The sequence below is a fragment of the Lampetra fluviatilis genome, chromosome 54 (assembly GCF_964198595.1).
Source record: "Lampetra fluviatilis chromosome 54, kcLamFluv1.1, whole genome shotgun sequence".
Taxonomy (NCBI): domain Eukaryota; kingdom Metazoa; phylum Chordata; class Hyperoartia; order Petromyzontiformes; family Petromyzontidae; genus Lampetra; species Lampetra fluviatilis.
The window spans coordinates 5,715,788-5,736,708 of record NC_136328.1 but is presented as its reverse complement, the minus strand read 5'-3'; the positions used below and the strand labels follow the sequence as shown (position 1 = coordinate 5,736,708).

The 20,921-nt window shown below is 52.5% G+C and overlaps 1 protein-coding gene across 1 annotated transcript in view; it reads right to left on the bottom strand.

Moving 5' to 3' along the window:
* The window catches only part of INTS8 (integrator complex subunit 8), a 57,772-nt gene extending 37,694 nt beyond the window's left edge, over nucleotides 1-20,078 (bottom strand). Inside the window, exons 1-13 of the mRNA XM_078879451.1 lie at nucleotides 20,014-20,078; nucleotides 19,663-19,813; nucleotides 16,186-16,360; nucleotides 15,401-15,541; nucleotides 13,943-14,014; nucleotides 12,966-13,017; nucleotides 11,530-11,814; nucleotides 11,180-11,287; nucleotides 10,333-10,548; nucleotides 7,230-7,330; nucleotides 4,673-4,820; nucleotides 3,283-3,356; nucleotides 1,245-1,417 (exon numbers count right to left, since the gene is read on the bottom strand). Coding sequence (XP_078735577.1) covers nucleotides 1,245-1,417; nucleotides 3,283-3,356; nucleotides 4,673-4,820; nucleotides 7,230-7,330; nucleotides 10,333-10,548; nucleotides 11,180-11,287; nucleotides 11,530-11,814; nucleotides 12,966-13,017; nucleotides 13,943-14,014; nucleotides 15,401-15,541; nucleotides 16,186-16,360; nucleotides 19,663-19,759 — 1,642 coding nt within the window. The 5' untranslated portion in view covers nucleotides 19,760-19,813; nucleotides 20,014-20,078. The remainder of the gene's footprint in view (nucleotides 1-1,244; nucleotides 1,418-3,282; nucleotides 3,357-4,672; nucleotides 4,821-7,229; nucleotides 7,331-10,332; nucleotides 10,549-11,179; nucleotides 11,288-11,529; nucleotides 11,815-12,965; nucleotides 13,018-13,942; nucleotides 14,015-15,400; nucleotides 15,542-16,185; nucleotides 16,361-19,662; nucleotides 19,814-20,013) is intronic.
* Between the last annotated feature and the right edge of the window lie 843 nt (nucleotides 20,079-20,921).

The following is a 20,921-nucleotide window of genomic DNA, read 5'->3' as shown; positions in this document are numbered from 1 at the left end:
TAAACCGCTGGCTGCGATCGATCCACTGCTGGATCCCCCCACGAGCACCGTCACAATCCCCCCTGGCAGCCCGGCGATCCGCTCCCCTCGCTCCATCTCCGCGGTGGACGTAGCGCTCTGTCAGGCGCAGTCTCTCGGTTCGTTTGGCTGCTGTCATCACTTCTAGCCACTTGCCAATTTTTTGTAGACTACGCGGCGATGCTGCTGCTGCTGTTGCGTTGGCAGCGGTGCACAAGCACAAACAACAAAGAAACTCGTCAGCATGTGCGACGAAGAAGGGATGTTGCCCTAAACGTCGCCCATTATACATCTTGTGTTTTAAGGCCACGGCGTTATTGACGAACCTGTTCAATTTAGAGGCAACAGGACTTGTCATGTTTTCCGATCCAAGCCTTCCTACTTACTGTCGCCTTCGGTGCAATTCCAAGCGATCGCCTGCCCCTTGCCATTCGATGCACATTTCAGCAATTGATCCAAATCCTCTTGTCAACGCGCCCGATCGCCCACGTTTCTGATCGAATGTCAATGCAGGCGACAAGCAAACGATTTGAAAACTCTCTGCTCTCTCGAGTTGCCCGTCTCTCCACGCACGGCGCTACCGATCACGCCTCGCTCACCGTTAATCCCTTTCCCTGGATCCCGTGAGCCATGGGAGAGACACAGGCCCTTCCCTGGCTTGCGAGAGCCACGGGACAGAGAGAGACCCTCGCTCACCACTCACTCGGAACGTCCTGAAAGGCCCACTGGGTGTCACTTCGGACCACCCGTCTCTCCACGTCAGAGGTCGCAAACGGGTTTTGATTCCTTACCCGTACCCGGCCGCACCAGGGTCGCAAACGGGTACCCGTACCCGTGCCCGGCCGGGTACGGGTAGCCGGGTATCGGGTAGGGTACGGGTATCGGGTACCCGATTGCGACCTCTGGGATGAAGCCATGTTTGCAGGCGCGGGTGGGTTGATTCTAGGAACTTGAATTGTGAGAAGAGACAAGACGTTGGGAAATGAGTGACAATCACGGTGACTCACCAGTGACTCACGGCCTTCTCACTCATTGGTTGGGGTGAGTCACGTGCGGCTACCCGTACCCGTACCTGGCCGCACCAGGGTCGCAAACGGGTACCCGTACCCGGCCAGGTACGGGTAGCCGGGTATCGGGTAGGGTACGGGTATCGGGTACCCGATTGCGACCTCTGCTCCACGTACAGCACTAACCGATCGCCCTTCACTCAACCGCTCACCGCTCACCGGGAATGTCCTGGAAGGCCGACCTGGTGGAGGCGGGCTGGAACATGGGCGAGCGTCGCCGCATGGTGTCGAGCAGTGCCTGCCTCTCCCCGTCCTCCAGCAGGCGCATGAACAGCTCGTGCGACGACACCATGAACACCAGCTGCAGGTCCTCCAGCTGCAGGCACAGGTTCCTTGCGCGCCGAGGGCGGGCGCAGCGGGGGGCGGACACGCGGACAGGCACGCGGTCGGACGCGGAAGGGACGGACGTTGCAGACGGACACACGCACGGACGCACGAGACGTGCGGTCAGACAGGTGCGCACGGACACAGCCAACAACAACGCACACCATTCGACGCTAAGTGGCGGTGACGTCACCACGGCGCCCGTGCCAGGCCAGGTGCACTTTGAGGCCACGTGAAGTGTCCAAGGCTCGCCGACAGGAGGTCACGGGACAGACCCAGGTGCCATGGGTTGACTGACCGAGATAACCGGCAGATTACCCCACCTGTGCTCCCTACTGCGCCAACTTGCTCCATTTTAGCCGCCCGGCGCTCCGCTCGTTGTTGTGAGCGGACAGACGCGCGGGACGGGCACGCACAGATGCCTACGAGGACTGCGGATATTTAAAAAATAAAAAAGGCACCAACCGTCGAAACAAATTCGTGACAGATTTACGTGTCCGCGCGCGCACACCGCACGCGGCCAGCGCACATCTCTGCGCAGTCCTCCCTCGTGTTGCGGAGCCGTGCGTCTCCTTGTGCTCTCAGCGTCGAGTCCCATCGATGAGTCCGTGCCAAAGGGCGTTCGGATATACAGTAAAACCTTGGATTGCGAGCATAATTCGTTCCGGAAACGTGTTTGTAATCCAAAGCACTCGCATATCAAAGCACTCGTATATCAGTTGTGATCACGTGACGTTCGGCAGACAAAGCGTATACGCGTACCACTCGTATTGCAAGACCTCGCTCGTTTATCAAATTAATATTTACTTAAATTTTTTGCTCGTCTTGAAAAACACTCGCAGACCAAGTTACTCGCACGATAGTGATACAGCTGTCGTGCTGTGACGGTTCCACCTGAAGACGGAAGCTTGTGTTGCCTCCGAAACGTCGTGATTTTTATTTTATTTTTATTTTACTTTTATTAATTTAAATTTTTTACCTACGTGACTTTACCGAAAAAACCTAAGAATATGATCTCCATCTGTCCAATCTGCATGGGATGGAGCGTGGCACCCCTCTCTCGCACGTGTGGATTTTCTCCGGGTGCTCGGGTTTCCACGCACAATTCATATGCATTCGAAATCTAGATTGAAAACTCAATTTCTTCAGAACGCCTCTTTGTGCTTAGTGTTTGCTGTCCTTTCCCCGCAACCTCCGATTGGCACGGCTGGCTACGTACGGTGCGAAAGAAGTTCAACGTACATGCATGGTGATGATGTTGATGATGAAGGTGATGATGTTGATGATGTTGATTATGATGTTGATGATGGTGATGATGTTGATGACGGTGATGAGGTTGATGATGATGTTGATCATGGTGATGATGATGTTGATGCTGGCGATGATGTTGATGATGTTGATGATGTTGATGATGGTGATGATGGTGATGATGTTGATTATGATGTTGGTGATGATGTTGATTATGATGTTGATGATGGTGATGATGATGTTGATGACGATGATGAGGTTGATGATGATGTTGATTATGATGTTGATGATGGTGATGATGATGTTGATGCTGGTGATGGTGACTGAAAATCCATTTCTTTTTAACTGCTTTTTGTGTGTTGAGTGTTTGCTGTCCCGTCCCCCGAACCTCCGATTAGCACGGCTGGCTGCGTACGGTGCAAAAGAAGTTCAACATACATCCCTGCAATTGCCTGTGAACATCTTATTGTATACACGCCTCCGTGTGTGGGCGATTGCGAGATGCAGTTTGCATGAACGATGATGCTGCTCCACTTAAATGCTCTTTGTTGTCGTTGCAGTTAAAACTCAACCGGCGGAAACTTACACGAGAGACAAAACCCATCTCCTGCCCCACGTGACTCACTTCAGAAACTGAGCCATGTGCTTCCTTCTCGTGGAGTCCGACGATTGGTCTCCCTTGATGGAACGCAAACACACCTGCACACAAAGACAAAGATCCTCTGTATAGCAGAGGTCGCAAACGGGTTTTGATTCCTTACCCGTACCCGTACCCGGCCGCACCAGGGTTGCAAATGGGTACCCGTACCCGGCCGGGTACGGGTACCCGTTTCCCTACCCGTACCCTAACCCGAAATGAGTGACAAACGGTTACTCACCAGTGACTCACGGCCTACCCGTACCCGTACCCGGCCGCACCAGGGTCGCAAACGGCTACCCGTACCCGTACCCGGCCGGGTACGGGTAGCCGGGTATCGGGTAGGGTACGGGTATCGGGTACCCGGTTGCGACCTCTGCTGCATAGCCTCAACAGACTGTTGGGGCAAGTGCTGTTAGCGAGCACCTATGAAGGCCGGCACGGCACACGAGGGGGTGGGAGGCCAACACCATGCCCGGCCGCCTTTGTCTCCCCAGTGGCGATGTTTACACACCGCACCAGGTACTCATTTGAGGCCGAGTCGACCTAGGGGAAGAGGCCCATGACCAGTTCAGATATTCGTTACCGATGTTGCCCTGTGAGCGGGAATCGAACTTGGGTCACCGTATTTGTAGCGTAACGCGCTAACCACGACACTACCGCTCCCCACATCCTACACACAGACACACACACGTTCCACACCCACCAATCACAACCTCCACTTCACTGGTTACCTGTACAACGCCTTTATTGCCAGCCTCCCGAGTTTCTTACACACCGCACCAGGTACTCATTTGAGGCTGAGTCGACCTAGACAAGGCCCAGGACCGGTTCACATAATCGTCACTGGTGTCGACTGTGAGCGGGAATCGAACTTGGGTCACCGGATTTGTAGTGCAGCGTGCTAACCGCTCCACCACCGCTCATCTCAATCATTTACCCACTCACCCACCACCTCATCCACCACCTTACCCACCACCTCATCCACCACCTCGCCCACCACCTCGCCCACCACCTCGCCCACCACCTCGCCCACCACGTCACCCACCACCTCACCCACTACCTCGCCCACCACCTCGCCCACCACCTCACCCACTACCTCACCCACCACCTCACCCACTACCTCACCCACCACGTCACCCACCACCTCAACCACCACCTCACCCACCACCTCACCCTCTCAACTCACCCACACAATCACTCATTCTCGCAAGTGAGATTACTCATCCCTCTTGGAAGCTCTCGCCTCCTTTAAAACAAAATAAACGTAAATGTAATGATCGAGACGGGCGAGGCGCGGGGGGCGACGGGGGGCGACGGGGTGGGGGTGGGGGGTGGGGGTGGGGGGTGGGGGGTGGGGGATGACGGGGCGGCTCACCTCCATCAGGAAGTCAATCGTCTGAGCGGACGGCTTCTGCAGCAGCTGCAGGAAGGAGACCCCAGCGGGACGCCCCTGGCACAAGTCTCGCACGCCGTTGCACACGCACACGCGTGCGCACAGCTCCTCCAGGCCGGCGCCGCCGCTCCTGCATGCGCCGTGTGTCGCCGGGGGCACGAGCGAGGTTGCAGTGCGGAACCGGTAAAAGGCGATAATCGTCCCGAATAGCAACTTTCAACGTCGTGAGAATTATTTTATTAAGTATAATTTTTATTATTTTATTACTTCCCTCCCTTCTACGTGACTTTACCGAAAGAACCAAGAAGAAAAATGAATAATAAATTACGTTTAGAAAGAGGCTTTTTAACAAGGTACCCGCGGCAGGCACTGCACACCGCCAACGAATATACAGCGAGTCCTCGTTCAACACGGCAGATGCGTTCCTGAAAACGTTCCGTGCCCGGAGCGAAAGACGCGTCAAGCGAGATAACTATTTCCCGACCAATAGTGTAACGGTACGGTTTGGCGAGATACGATGTACTCTACTGCTGCGCGCACACACAAGTGAGACGGCGGGACAAATAACCGCGTCACCGTATCATTCCGCGTGCCGTATCGCACCGCTCAGCCGCGCGGCTCAAGAAAGTAGTTCGCCACATAACAATAGGTTTGACCCTTATCTGGCAATAAAACAGTTGTGTTAAGATGTTAACACACCAAACAGTATCCTTTTTCAAGGAATCCTGTCTGCATTAACTACGTATATTTGTGTTGAACACACACAAACAAAAAACATGCTCCGATATAATCTATGCATTGTCTTTGAAACTGAGTATTGGTCCACACCAGAGACAGCTTTCTTTTGAGCCTCGTTTCAAAGTGTTAGAACCAGAGAACGCCAAAAGGGGTACAATACAAGACCAATGCACTATCGGGCATTTATACTAACACCTTTTTTATTGCCAGAAAGGGCAAAACGTATCGTTTACATTTTGATACTGCCAAGAAAAGTGCCCATCAAGCAGTTCGACGTCGAGCGCTCGGGAACGGCGTTCTGACGGAGCGCGTTCCGCTTCGCGCTGAAGGTGCTCCCGAGTGGAAGAACGCGCCGCGTTGCAGCGGGAACGCGCCGCGTTGCAGCGGGAACGCGTCGCGTTGCAGCGGGAACGCGTCGCGTGGAGCGACGCGCCCGGCGATGACTCGCCCCGCTTCGGTCACAGGCCCAGGGTAGGAGCAGCTAAGACGACGGACAGACGCTAATTCGGAGGAGCGAACGCCGCGGAGAGAGTGAATGAGTTTACACCATTGGAACCTCATTTGCCAGTAAAAAATATGATAATTGGTTTTTTACCCTTTTATCTGGCAGGGTAAAAAACCAATTATCATATTTTTTACTGGAAAATGAGGTTCCAATGGTGTAAATGCTTACCCCGAGCTCTCATACTCTGATGGTGCATTGTCTTTGAGTTGGGCGCCTTTTGGCGTCATCTGGTCCAACGCCATGTGAGACTAGGCTCTAAGGAAAGCTGTCTCGGGTGTGGACCAATCAACTTCAAGGACAGTGCATACATTATCAGAGTTGTGTTTTTGTTTGCATTATGACTGCAGGTATTGTGGTCTATGCAAACACGACTCCTCGTAAAAAAACAAAAGGTGTCAGTTTTGTTGCCAGATAAAAGGGTAAAAAAAACAATTATCAGTGAACGAGTTGTCGAGCCGGGGTGTAAACTACGCCGCTGAAGAACAAACAGCCGCTGGGTAAATGTTCCACAGGCCGGGGGGGGGGGGGCGGGCGACGGGGGGGGGGGGGGGACAGCGCAGCAGAAGGGACGAGAGGGGGTGGGGGTCACACGTCGTGCGGAGGAGCTACGTCCGGGGATTGTACAGGGGTCACCGGCCGTCGGGAGAACAAAGCCTTCCGGATGATGGCCACACACGTGGTGGGGGTTGGGGGTTGGGGGGGGGCGGTGAACTAATCTGCGAGATAATTCGGGTCCGTCAAATTTTTTTGAAAGCCTCGTCGGTCAGGAGGAGGAGGATCTGAAACTCCGACTCTGAACTGCTGCAGGAAGCCAGCGAAGGGAGGCCAGGAGCGAGAGCAGCGCTTCCGCGCGCCGGGACTCCGGGATGAGATTCCGCAAAGGAGCAGAGTTCGGGAGCTTTGCGGAGGAACGCCGTGAGAATGAAAAATAAGTTCATACCTCAGTGGACTTTGCCTAGTAGGATGAGGATGGTTTAGTTTCATGTATTTGTGTTTGGATGCTTTATACTCTTAGGTTTTTTTCGGTAAAGTCACGTAGGTATAAATAAATAATAATAAAAAATTTATACGAATAAATACGATTTTTTTTGGGAAAAAATATAAAAGAAATAGAAAAAATCTCGACGTTTCGGAGGCAACACAAGTCTCCGTCATCAGGTGGGACCGTCACAGCTAGAGTTACTGTATCAAGTGAGGCAAAATTCCAAGAGTCGAGTTCTTAAATACACACACCCCCGCCAAACTGCGCAAGCTTGGCAGGACCCTCCTGGAAGAGAGCCGTGGATGCCAACTCACCCCGACTGCACTTGCTGGCCGAGTTCCCGCAGCAGAGACTGCCGGTAGTGCGTGGGCAAGCCCTGGGTGAGGTTGTCCTCTAGCAGGGTGTCCACCACACTCTGCGGGGAGAGACAGGGCGTACAACAAGGGTGAGGGGCGGGGAGGGATAATAGACGGGGATTGACTTGAGGGACAAAAGTCAAACGAACGTCTGCTGCGCAGCCTTTAAAAAGACTGCTGGGGCGAGTGGTGACGGTGACCAACTGACGAACACACGCACCCAGCAAGATACCGACACACTCACTAACACACACATCTAACAAACTACCAACACAGCCACTAACCCACCTACTCACCCACCTATCATCCAACACGTCTACCGACCAACCCACCTTACAAACTACCAACACCCCCATCAACCCACCTACTGCCCCACGTACCATCCAAAACATCTGTCCACCAACCTGCCGGCCGACCAACCCACCAACTAAGCCACCACCAACAAACCCGCCACCAACTAACCCGCCACCAACAAACCCACCACCAACTAACCCACCACCAACTAACCCACCACCAACCAACCCACCACCAACAAACCCGCCACCAACAAACCCGCCACCAACTAACCCGCCACCAACAAACCCACCACCAACAAACCCGCCACCAACTAACCCGCCACCAACAAACCCGCCACCAACAAACCCGCCACCAACAAACCCACCACCAACTAACCCACCACCAACCAACCCACCACCAACCAACCCGCCACCAACAAACCCACCACCAACAAACCCACCACCAACAAACCCACCACCAACTAACCCGCCACCAACCAACCCACCACCAACAAACCCACCACCAACCAACCCGCCACCAACAAACCCACCACCAACCAACCCGCCACCAACCAACCCGCCACCAACGAACCCGCCACCAACAAACCCACCACCAACAAACCCACCACCAACAAACCCACCACCAACAAACCCACCACCAACAAACCCACCACCAACAAACCCGCCACCAACTAACCCGCCACCAACCAACCCGCCACCAACGAACCCGCCACCAACAAACCCACCACCAACAAACCCACCACCAACAAACCCACCACCAACAAACCCACCACCAACTAACCCACCACCAACCAACCCACCACCAACCAACCCACCACCAACAAACCCACCACCAACAAACCCACCACCAACAAACCCACCACCAACAAACCCACCACCAACAAACCCACCACCAACAAACCCACCACCAACAAACCCACCACCAACAAACCCACCATCAACAAACCCACCACCAACAAACCCACCACCAACAAACCCACCACCAACAAACCCACCACCAACGAACCCACCACCAACAAACCCACCACCAACTAACCCGCCACCAACAAACCCACCACCAACAAACCCACCACCAACAAACCCACCACCAACAAACCCACCACCAACAAACCCACCACCAACTAACCCACCACCAACAAACCTACCACCAACAAACCCACCACCAACAAACCCGCCACCAACTAACCCGCCACCAACCAACCCGCCACCAACCAACCCGCTACCAACGAACCCACCACCAACAAACCCACCACCAACAAACCCACCACCAACAAACCCACCACCAACAAACCCACCACCAACAAACCCACCACCAACAAACCCACCACCAACAAACCCACCACCAACAAACCCGCCACCAACAAACCCACCACCAACAAACCCGCCACCAACAAACCCGCCACCAACGAACCCGCCACCAACAAACCCGCCACCAACAAACCCGCCACCAACAAACCCACCACCAACAAACCCACCACCAACAAACCCACCACCAACAAACCCACCACCAACCAACCCGCCACCAACCAACCCGCCACCAACAAACCCACCACCAACAAACCCACCACCAACAAACCCACCACCAACAAACCCACCACCAACAAACCCACCACCAACAAACCCACCACCAACCAACCCGCCACCAACCAACCCGCCACCAACAAACCCACCACCAACAAACCCACCACCAACAAACCCACCACCAACAAACCCACCACCAACAAACCCACCACCAACAAACCCACCACCAACAAACCCACCACCAACCAACCCGCCACCAACCAACCCGCCACCAACAAACCCACCACCAACAAACCCACCACCAACCAACCCACCACCAACCAACCCGCCACCAACGAACCCACCACCAACCAACCCGCCACCAACGAACCCACCACCAACAAACCCACCACCAACAAACCCACCACCAACAAACCCACCACCAACAAACCCACCACCAACAAACCCACCACCAACCAACCCGCCACCAACCAACCCGCCACCAACAAACCCACCACCAACAAACCCACCACCAACCAACCCGCCACCAACCAACCCGCCACCAACGAACCCACCACCAACCAACCCGCCACCAACGAACCCACCACCAACTAACCCACCACCAACTAACCCACCACCAACAAACCCGCAACCAACAAACCCACCACCAACTAACCCACCACCAACAAACCCACCACCAACAAACCCACCACCAACAAACCCACCACCAACAAACCCACCACCAACTAACCCACCACCAACTAACCCACCACCAACAAACCCACCACCAACAAACCCACCACCAACTAACCCACCACCAACTAACCCGCCACCAACAAACCCACCACCAACAAACCCGCCACCAACAAACCCACCACCAACAAACCCACCACCAACAAACCCGCCACCAACAAACCCGCCACCAACCAACCCGCCACCAACCAACCCGCCACCAACAAACCCACCACCAACAAACCCGCCACCAACAAACCCACCACCAACAAACCCACCACCAACAAACCCACCACCAACAAACCCACCACCAACAAACCCACCACCAACAAACCCACCACCAACAAACCCACCACCAACAAACCCACCACCAACCAACCCGCCACCAACGAACCCACCACCAACAAACCCACCACCAACAAACCCACCACCAACAAACCCACCACCAACAAACCCGCCACCAACGAACCCGCCACCAACGAACCCGCCACCAACCAACCCACCACCAACAAACCCACCACCAACGAACACACCTTCCAGTCGCTGGCCTTGAGGCAGCGCTGGATGTTGGCGTAGGAGTTGGTGCGGGGGACGGTGCCGGGCAGGGCGGCCTCGTGCGCCCCCGCCGCCCCCACCGCCCCCGTGACCTCACAGGCCGCACCGTCGCCCGGCAGCACGGCGCTGCACGCCTGGCAGTAGCCGCCAAGACGCGTGCGGTCCACCTGGGTGCAAGCGGCCGAGACTCCCACCTGGACGGGGAGATTTAAAAGTTTGTTATGGCAGTCCCCGTTGTAGGGTGCGTGGGGGGCACGTCCATAAATGACGTCACGCACCTGGGGGGGGGGGGTCAGACATTTGTGACGATGTGTGACGAGGGAGGGGGGGGGGTTTGAGAAATGTGACGTCACGTCAAAATGCGCAACTTTCAATAAATAGAGACAACACGTTCTACTTAATTAAATAGACTTTTTAATGTTTTCTCCTACAACATTAGCGTGTAGAGCCACATTAAATACGCACTACAATGACAATAGTTTAAAGCGATTTGAAGCATGTTTTATATTTTTTTTTTGGGGGGGGGGGGGAGAGCTTTGTGACGTCATATCTGAGGTGGGGTCTGACTTTTTGTGACGCCGTGTGACGATGGGGGGAGGGGGTCAAAAATCGTCCAAAATCACGTGACGTAATTTATGGACGGCCCCTAGGTCAGCCAATCATCATCTCTCAGGGGTAGATAAAACGAGAACCACTTCATATTCACAGGCATGCGCCACCACAGCCGCCTGGCTAAATGCCACAAATATCAAACGTGCTCCATTATTCCTCGTAGTATCATTATAATTAGGAGTACTGATGATAGTCTGTATAAACGGTGCAAACCTTGTCCAGGAGTTGCTTCGTGCGGAGGAAGTGGTCCCGCGCCTTGTGATACTGCGAGAAGTCGGAGGAGCCACGCATGAAGTACACAGAGCCCAGGTCGTAGCAAACCTGACAACAACAACAACAACAGCAACTGAGCAGCGAGTCAACGTTTCGGCAGCCTGGGCCTAAACAGCGCCGTAGCGCGTTCCTACCACTCGTTGCGTTGGTTCACGGTTCGAATCCGGCAGGCTGCCCTGGTAAATGTACGTATGGATGTATGTATGCTGCCGTGCCGCTTGGCGAGTTTGGAGCGTGCACGAAAACAACAAAAACAAAACCCGGCAGCGAACCGCGCGACCACCACTCACGCAGCAGTGCAGCTCGTCACGAGGGACACGCATTCCCTGGCCGGCGTCGATCCCACTGTCATCCGCCAACCCCGGCGGCTCGCCAACGCCACCGCCCCCGGCGTCGCCGTGCCCGTTAGCCACAGCCGGCGATGACGAGGACGACGTCATGGCGGTTGCCGGCGCCGCCGATGTGACCGGCACGGCGAGCCGGCTGAGCGTGTCGATGGTGTGGACGCAGAGCGTGTCGGGAAGAAGCAGAGCTTCCTCCAGCACCGCGATCGAGTCCTGGCACTGCTCGCGAAGCTGACGAGTTGGTGGGGGAGGGGGGGGGAGAGAGACAAGAGTGGAAATTCTAGATTTGAAGCTTTCGTGACTGCAAGGATTCATATTATTAGGTTTTTTCGGTAAAGTCACGCAGGTAAAAAAATTTAATTAATAAAAGTAAAATAAAAAAATAACGACGTTTTTACCTACGTGACTTTGCCGAAAAAACCTTAGAATATGAAGAGTAAAAATTCCCCATTCCTCGCTCAGCCATCGTACAAAGATGGTCACCCCATCGCGCGCTTTCAGATGCGCTTTTGCGACCGTCCGGAATGTTCTTCCCTCTGACATTAGGAAGCCACTGGAGCTGTGCGCTTTAAACTCGGGATTGAAAACGAATTTCTTTAGAACGGATTGTTGTTGTTCAACTTGTTATCCTTCGTCCCACCAACTATGATTGGCAAGGTTGGCTACGTACGGTGCGAAAGAAGTTCAACATACATATATACGTACATACATCAATGGCCACTATGAACTCATCCACAAAATGGTATTAGTTTTATTGACCCCCGAAGTGATGATAAGCTGAGTCTCATGTGACGACGCAGTTATATTTGTACCGATGAATTGCCGTACTTTATTTTGTTTGTTTTGCTTTCGTTATTTTTGGAGGACCCAGGTCACAATCTGACTCTAGGTCTTCTCATTGCCATGCAGTTAGAATGTATTTCAAAGACTACCCTGACAGTCTAAATACTATGAACACTGACCACAATGATGGTGATAGTGGTGGTAGAAATGGTGATTATGATTCCTGTTGTGGTGGCGATAATGATGATGACGAAAGCTGTAGTGGTAGTGATGACAAACTGTAGTGGTAGTGACGATGGTGATGGTTATAACTGTTATGCTAGAGATAATAATGTTGACAGCATTGATAGGTATACAGATGATGAGAGTAGTTTTGGTGGTGGTGGTGGTGATGATCAAGATAATGAAGGTTGTGGTCAAGATGATACTTTGGTAGTGACGATGATGATTATGAATATGTAGTGATGATCACGGTGATGGTGGTAGTGATGTAAACGATGCAGGCATGTTGCGGTAGTGACGGTTGTGATCAAGATAAAGATGATGATGAGTGACTGTAGCGATGATAACAACGACGTAGATTCCGTATCTCGACTCACCACTTTCAAAATCGCTTCGGTCATTTCCTTTTCCTGCTGCAACTGATTCATTCTGTTCGGGAATAACAATTTCACATCGGCTGAAACACCCGCGACAGCGAAACCGCAGCGTCTAATCATTACCGCCAGCGGGTGGTCCCCTTCCATAGCGGCACCATTTCAAATGTCTAACGAGCGACTCTTGGGACCCGCGCTAGGCCAGACCACCCCCCCCCCCCCCCGCAGCAAGAGGGAACGTGTCCGTCATCGAGCTCTCGAGAGGTTAAACGGCTGCCCTGAGTGACGAGTTCCAAGTCTGCGCCACTTCTAAGGGAGGGGGGGAAGCCGCGCGAGAGAGAGCAGGTGGTGTGCTAAACGTGCGCTGGACGGCTCTTTCGTTCGTTCCTTCGTTGGTTTTGTTCCTCCGTCCGTTCGCCGCGCCGCCGCCGGTTCGGGGCGGCGACGTGGCGAGATTCGCCGCTCCTCCAAGAGGCTCGCGGTCCGAACCGCAGAGGCGGCCCCGGTTGACGCTAAGGGCGGCTGCTGGACGTTAAATATCCCGCGACGATATTCGCAAAAAGGGCGCTGGAGTAGCGGTCCAGAGTTGCTTAAATTCGAAAAGATGACACCGAAAAAAGTACCCGATTGGGAAAAACAGCAACAATGGCTCTTACTGCGAAATCATCCGTGAAACATACAGCGCCCTACTCCGTGACGACAGCCGTGCCGCTATAATAATGTCACGAACACCACCAAATGTACTCACGGTAATAGCCGGCGCAATGGGTCACCATCTGCGTCATCATCACCACCACCGTTGGACATCACCGTCAAATCATAATTATGAATGATTTGAGGATGTGACGATGACGAGCAAGGTGGTGCTGATGATGACGACGACGACGATGATGATGATGATGACAGCGACGATGGCAATGGCTGACCCCCCGAGAACAGCAAGGTGACAATGAAACACAAGCTAGCAGCGGAGGACTCACACGGTCGGTTGCAGGGGACCCGACTTGGGCTGCTTGGCAGGGAAACTGCACTGGACGTTTGCTCTGACCGCCCTGGAGAGAGAGCGAGGCAGGGTAGGGAGGCACACGCAGCGACTGAAAGTCAAAGAGGTTTGCTGCTCATTTCCTGTGGCCAGTGGTAGAAAATCCACGTTCCTATGACCGGGACACGTTCAACTTCAGCAGAACCGCTGTTGACATCTCCGTGCTGTGATAGTCATTTTATCGACCCCCCGAAGTGATTTCGGTGGGCTGGCTCAACCTTCCCTCCTACCCCAGGCTTGCAACTCGCAGCCTTCAGGTGTGAGTCACTCGCCACCTGGGCCGGTTGAGACAACAACAACAAGAACAGGAAGATTTATATTGTTAGGTTTTTTCGGTAAAGTCACGTAAGTAAAACATTAAAATTAATAAAAGTAAAATAAAATAAAAATCACGACGTTTCGGAGGCAACACAAGCTTCCGTCTTCAGGTGGAACCGTCACAGTGATTTTTAATTTTATTTTACTATTATTAATTTTAATGTTTTACCTACGTGACTTTACCGAAAAAACCTAAGAATATGAATCCTTGCAGTCACGAAAGCTTCAAATCTAGAAGGAAGATTTATATCGTCAGCAACAGTTATCATCGTTGTCAGCGATGGTCTATCGGCTCTCTCCCCATCCCGTTGCTATGACCTCCTGCTCCTGCGATGTAACAATCCGCCTGGCGGCCGCGCACGATCTCATCGCTCCGTCTCCGCGGCGGGTGTCCTCTCCGTTCCAACGACGGTACGACAACGAAAATAATGACGACAGTTAAGGTGACAATGACCACGACTGCAGCGACGATAACGCTCGTGGCAATGGCGATGAATACGATCATTACGACGGGGAATATGACGACGGCGATGACGTCGACGACACGGACAATGATAATTGATCATTGTTTTTTTACCCTTCTATCTGGCAACAAAACTGACACCTTTTTTTACAAGGAGTCATGTTTGCATACACCACAATACCTGCAGCCATAATGCAAACAAAAAACGTAACTCTGATCATATATGCACTGTCCTTGAAGTTGATTGGTCCACACCCGAGACAGCTTTCCTTAGAGCCTAGTCTCACATGGTGTTGGACCAGATGACGTAAAAAAAGGTGTCAGTTTTGTTGCCAGATAGAAGGGTAAAAAAACAATTATCATATTTCTTACTGGCAAATGAGGTTCCAATGGTAACTGAATGTAATCACGACGTTTCGGAGGCAACACAAGCTTCCGTCGTCAGGTGGAACAGCCACAGCAATATTGCCTCCGAAACGTCACGATTTAGAGCCTAGTCTCACATGGATACGGACAATCACGACGACCGTGTCAACGAAGACGATTACGACAACGATGACAATTACGGTGACGATCGTAACGACGACGACGACGGGATGAAAGCGTCTCGCTAACCAGCGGTGGTAGAGGATGACGGCCATGGCGGTGTAGGCCGGCAGACCGGCGAGCCCCAGCTCGGTGTGCGAGACGCCCGGCGGCACACGGCTCACGGCCAGCAGCTCGTCCAGCAGCATGTTCAGCACCGGCACGCTGAGCCTGGCACACGCGGCAACACAGCTCGGTACGGTACAACTCGGTGCGGTAAGAACTCAATACAATACAGCAGCATGTTCAGCACCGGCACGCTGAGCCTGGCACACGCGGCAACACAGCTCGGTACGGTACAACTCGGTGCGGTAAGAACTCAATACAATACAGCAGCATGTTCAGCACCGGCACGCTGAGCCTGGCACACGCGGCAACACAGTTCGGTACGGTACAACTCGGTGCGGTAGGAACTCAATACAATACAGCAGCATGTTCAGCACCGGCACGCTGAGCCTGGCACACGCGGCAACACAGCTCGGTACGGTACAACTCGGTGCGGTAAGAACTCAATACAATACAGCAGCATGTTCAGCACCCATGAGTACGCTCAGCCTGGCACACGACAAACGCAACTCAATACAACTCAAAATGCAACTCAGTACAACGCAACGCACTACAACGCAGCTCAACTAAATAAAACTCCATAGAATAACAACTCAACACAACACAATTCAGCGGGCAGCAGCAGCACGTTCAACGCTGGCACACTGCAGGCTCGACACGCAACGCGGACTGGGTCCCGGGGGCGCGTGTGACACGCGTGTCACGCCCGTTACACGCGTGTGACACGCGTGTGACGGGCGCCTGCTCACTTCCTCTCGAGTAGCGCGAGGTCCCATTGGAGGTGAGCAGCAGTCCGCAGCGCCAGCAGCTTGAGCACGCGGTTGCGCTTGTTGTTGGCGGGCGGCACCGCCTGGTTCTGCTCGTTCACCGTCGACTTGGACGCCTGCTCCAGGAACAGGCTGATGAGCACCACGCCCGACGGATCTGCCGTCGATCGCAAAGCGAAAGACGAATGGGAGGAGTTGGGGGGGGTGGGGGAAGATGACAAACCATGAGCTACTCACTGCTGGATGAATGTCTCCCCCTCCCCCACCCCCACCCCCAAACGCCACCCCCAAGACGCCACCGTCGCTCGCGATGCGACAATCCAGCACGGTTAAATTTCGATTGAAAGCTTTCGTGACTGCAGGGATTCATCTTCTTGGTTCTTTCGGTAAAGTCACGTGGAAGGGAAATAATAAAATAATAAAAATAAAACATAATAAAATACGATGTATTTTATTATGTTTTATTTTATCGAAAGAACCAAGAATATTTCGATTTAAAGCTTTCGTGACTGCAGGGATTCATCCTCTTGGTTCTTTCGGTAAAGTCACGTAGAATGGAAATAATAAAATAATAAAAATAAAACATAATAAAACAATTCTCACGACGTTTCGGCCACAACGACAGCTGCTTGCGTTGTGGCTGAAACGTCGTGAGAATTGTTTTATTATGTTTTATTTTTATTATTTTATTATTTCCATTCTACGTGACTTTACCGAAAGAACCGAGAAGATGAATTCAGCACCGGCTGATTTTGTCGCTCGATGTTTTCACGGTGGACTTCTTACTCTTAGGTTTTTTCGGTAAAGTCACGTAGGTAGGTAAAAAATAAAAACTCCGCGGTTAGTCTCATCAACGTCAGCCTTCATTGATCTATCCAATGTTGGATCAAACACCAAAACAACGCTTGGCTACCTCAGAGAAGTCCATTACCTCCGACTAGCACGGTTAGCTATGTAAAGTGCCAGATTATCCCAGTAGCACAAGTAGCTGCATATGTAGCTACAGGCCCCGCACTCTCAAGGGCCCCATGCTAAATGCTTTCAAGCTCTCAATTCCGGTTCAGTGATTCTGCACTTGCTCTATTACTAGAGTACTATACTGCCTGCAACTTTTACGAACGACTGGGTGTTTAAGGTTATCGATCTGTCGTATTATCTGGCTGTATAGCAAATGAAAGAATACAATTACTTGACTATGCAAGTAAAAAATGTGTGTTTTATTTGTATGTGTGTTTTGTATTTATTTAGGGCCCCTTTATAACATATGCTACAAGCCCCGCACTAGCTTAAACCGGCACTGGCTACGTACGGTACGAAAGTAGTTCAGCATACATACATTACCCACAATTGTTTTTTTTACCATTATCTACACCGGTCCTGGGCTGGTGTTGGGCCCTCCATAGGGCGACTGAACAACTTGGGAGACCAAGGCGGTCGTGCGTGGTGCTGGACATCCACCCCTTCGCGTGCCGTGGCATTCTTTAGAACTTATTTTCGTGTTTTAGTTTGTTGTCTTTCTACCGCACCTCCGATTACCACGGATGGCTATGTACGGTGTGAAAGAAGCTCAACACAGATACGTGCCAGCCTTCGTAGGTGCTACTCGCTGACAGCACTTTTGTGTGTGAAGGTTCGGCCGGATCGAGGGGGCTAAACGGGCACGGCACGGGCTAGAGAAGAGATGGAGTGATGTGGTACAGGAGGACGTGGAGCCGAGTGGACATGCCGATGACTGGTACCAGCGGTGTCAAGATCGGCCTCAGTGGAGGAGGCTCGTGAAGGACGCTACTCGGCAGTTGGAGGCTGTCGCCCTCCAACAACAACGGAGGGCGGAGGAGCGACGCTCACAACAACGATCGGAGTGCCGGGTGGCTAAAGCACAGCAAGTTGGCGCAGTAGGGGGCACAGGTGGTGCATCAGCCAGTCATCTCGGTCATCTCGGTCAGTCGACCCGTGGCACCTGCTGGGTCTGCCCCGTGACCTCCTGCCAGCGGGCGTTCGACACTTCACGTGGCCTCAAGGTGCACATGGCCTGGCACAAGCGTCGTGGTGACGTCACCGCCACTTAGTGGCGAATGGCGCTTGTTGCCGTTGTGAAGGTGTCAAGTAACTTCTACATTTAAAAATATTGTAATCCAAACATTGTACACGCGAATAAAAAGGCAGACACACACAAAGATCCCCCGTATAGGCTCCACCAGACTGATGGGGCAAGTGCTGTTAGTGAGCACCTATCCGGGCCAGCACGACATACGAGGGGGTGGGTGGCCAGCATAGCGCACTAACCGCTACAATAACACACGAGTACACACACACACACACACGAGTACACACACACACACACGAGTACACACACACACACACGAGTACACACACACACGAGTACACACACACACACGAGTACACACACACACGAGTGCACACACACACGAGTACACACACACACACGAGTACACACACACACACGAGTACACACACACACGAGTACACACACACACGAGTACACACACACGAGTACACACACACACACGAGTACACACACACACACGAGTACACACACACACGAGTACACACACACGAACACACACACACACGAGTACACACACACACACACGAGTACACACACACACACACGAGTACACACACACACACACGAGTACACACACACACGAGTGCACACACACACGAGTACACACACACACGAGTACACACACACACACGAGTACACACACACACGAGTACACACACACGAACACACACACACACGAGTACACACACACACACACGAGTACACACACACACACACGAGTACACACACACACACACGAGTACACACACACACACACGAGTACACACACACACGAGTACACACACACACGAGTACACACACACGCATGAGTACACACACACACACGAGTACACACACACACGAGTACACACACACACACACGAGTACACACACACGAACACACACACGAGTACACACACACACACGAGTACACACACACACGAGTACACACACACACACGAGTACACACACACACGAGTACACACACACACACGAGTACACACACACACACACGAGTACACACACACACGAGTAAACACACACACACGAGTACACACACACGAACACACACACGAGTACACACACACACACGAGTACACACACACACGAGTACACACACACACACGAGTACACACACACACACGAGTACACACACACACACGAGTACACGCACACACACGAGTACACACACACACACACGAGTACACACACACACACGAGTGCACACACACACGAGTACACACACACACACGAGTACACACACACACACTAGTACACACACACTAGTACACACACACGAGTACACACACACACTAGTACACACACACACTAGTACACACACACACACGAGTACACACACGAGTACACACACACACGAGTGCACTTCGTACTCGGACTGGGCTTGCTCAGGTGAAGGTCCAGCAGGTTCTCGTCGAGGAGAAACTCAAACCACGTCGTGGGTGCGGGGACGTCAGCGGCCACCCCCATTTCAGCCGTCGCCTCCAGACTCCCGACAGGCCTAGGCCGAGACCACGGCCTTGCCTGGACGCGCGTGCCGACGGAGAGAGGGGTCGGGCGGTAGGGAGCGGCGAGCGACAGCGGCGATTGAATTCAAAACTAAAATGTCACCGTTTTACATTTAAAAAGGAAACAGCGATTTGCGAAACAATCACTTAACGCGATTAATGTGATGGGCGATTGTTAAATGTTCGTGGTTGTTGAAGGTCCGGGTCTGAACTTACTTATTATTGAAGAGTGCCAAAGACCAGATTCAAAAGCGTGGTGCAGGAATTAAATAATTAAATCGGAGGGGGGGTGTGTGGAATCGATTCTCGATTCTTGGTGGGATTAAAACAACATCGACACAATAACAATAACATGACCTGAAACATCGCCTGTTATAATACATTTATCCGCCCCCGCCCCCTTTTAAACCGCGCTGCTAACGCAGCCGCAGCAGCAGCAACGCCAAATCAATCTGTTTTGTTAATATGACACGAATCCGGCAGTTACAAATGTAATCGATTTTTCAGTAGGTATAGTACGCCGTGGAGGAATCGATTCCAACGATAGCGACACTGCTGATGATAAGGGGCCGTCCATAAATGACGTCACGCGATTTTGGACGATTTTTGACCCCCCCCTCCACTATCGTCACACGGCGTCACAAAAAGTCAGACCCCCCCCCTAAAATATGACGTCATAAAGCTCTGCCCCCCCCCCCCCCAAAAAAAATAAAACATGCTTAAAATCGCTTTAAACTATTGCCATTTTAGTGCGTATTTAATGTGGCGCTGCACTCTGATGTTGTAGGAGAAAACATGTGTTAAAAAGTCAATTTAATGAAGTAGAACGTGTTGCCTATATTTATTTAAAGTTGCGCATTTTGATGTGACGTCACATTTCTCACCCCCCCCCCCCTCGTCACACATCGTCACAAATGTCTCACCCCCCCCCCCGTAGGTGCGTGACGTCATTTATGGACGGCCCCTTATCCTCGTAGCAAAAGTAGCAAATGCTACGGGCCCCGCACTTCCAAGGGCCCCGCGCTAAATGCTGTCAAGCTATCAATTCCGGTTAAATTTTTACGAACGACTGGGTGTTTAAGATTATCGATTTGTCGTATTATCTGGCTGTATAGCAAATAAAA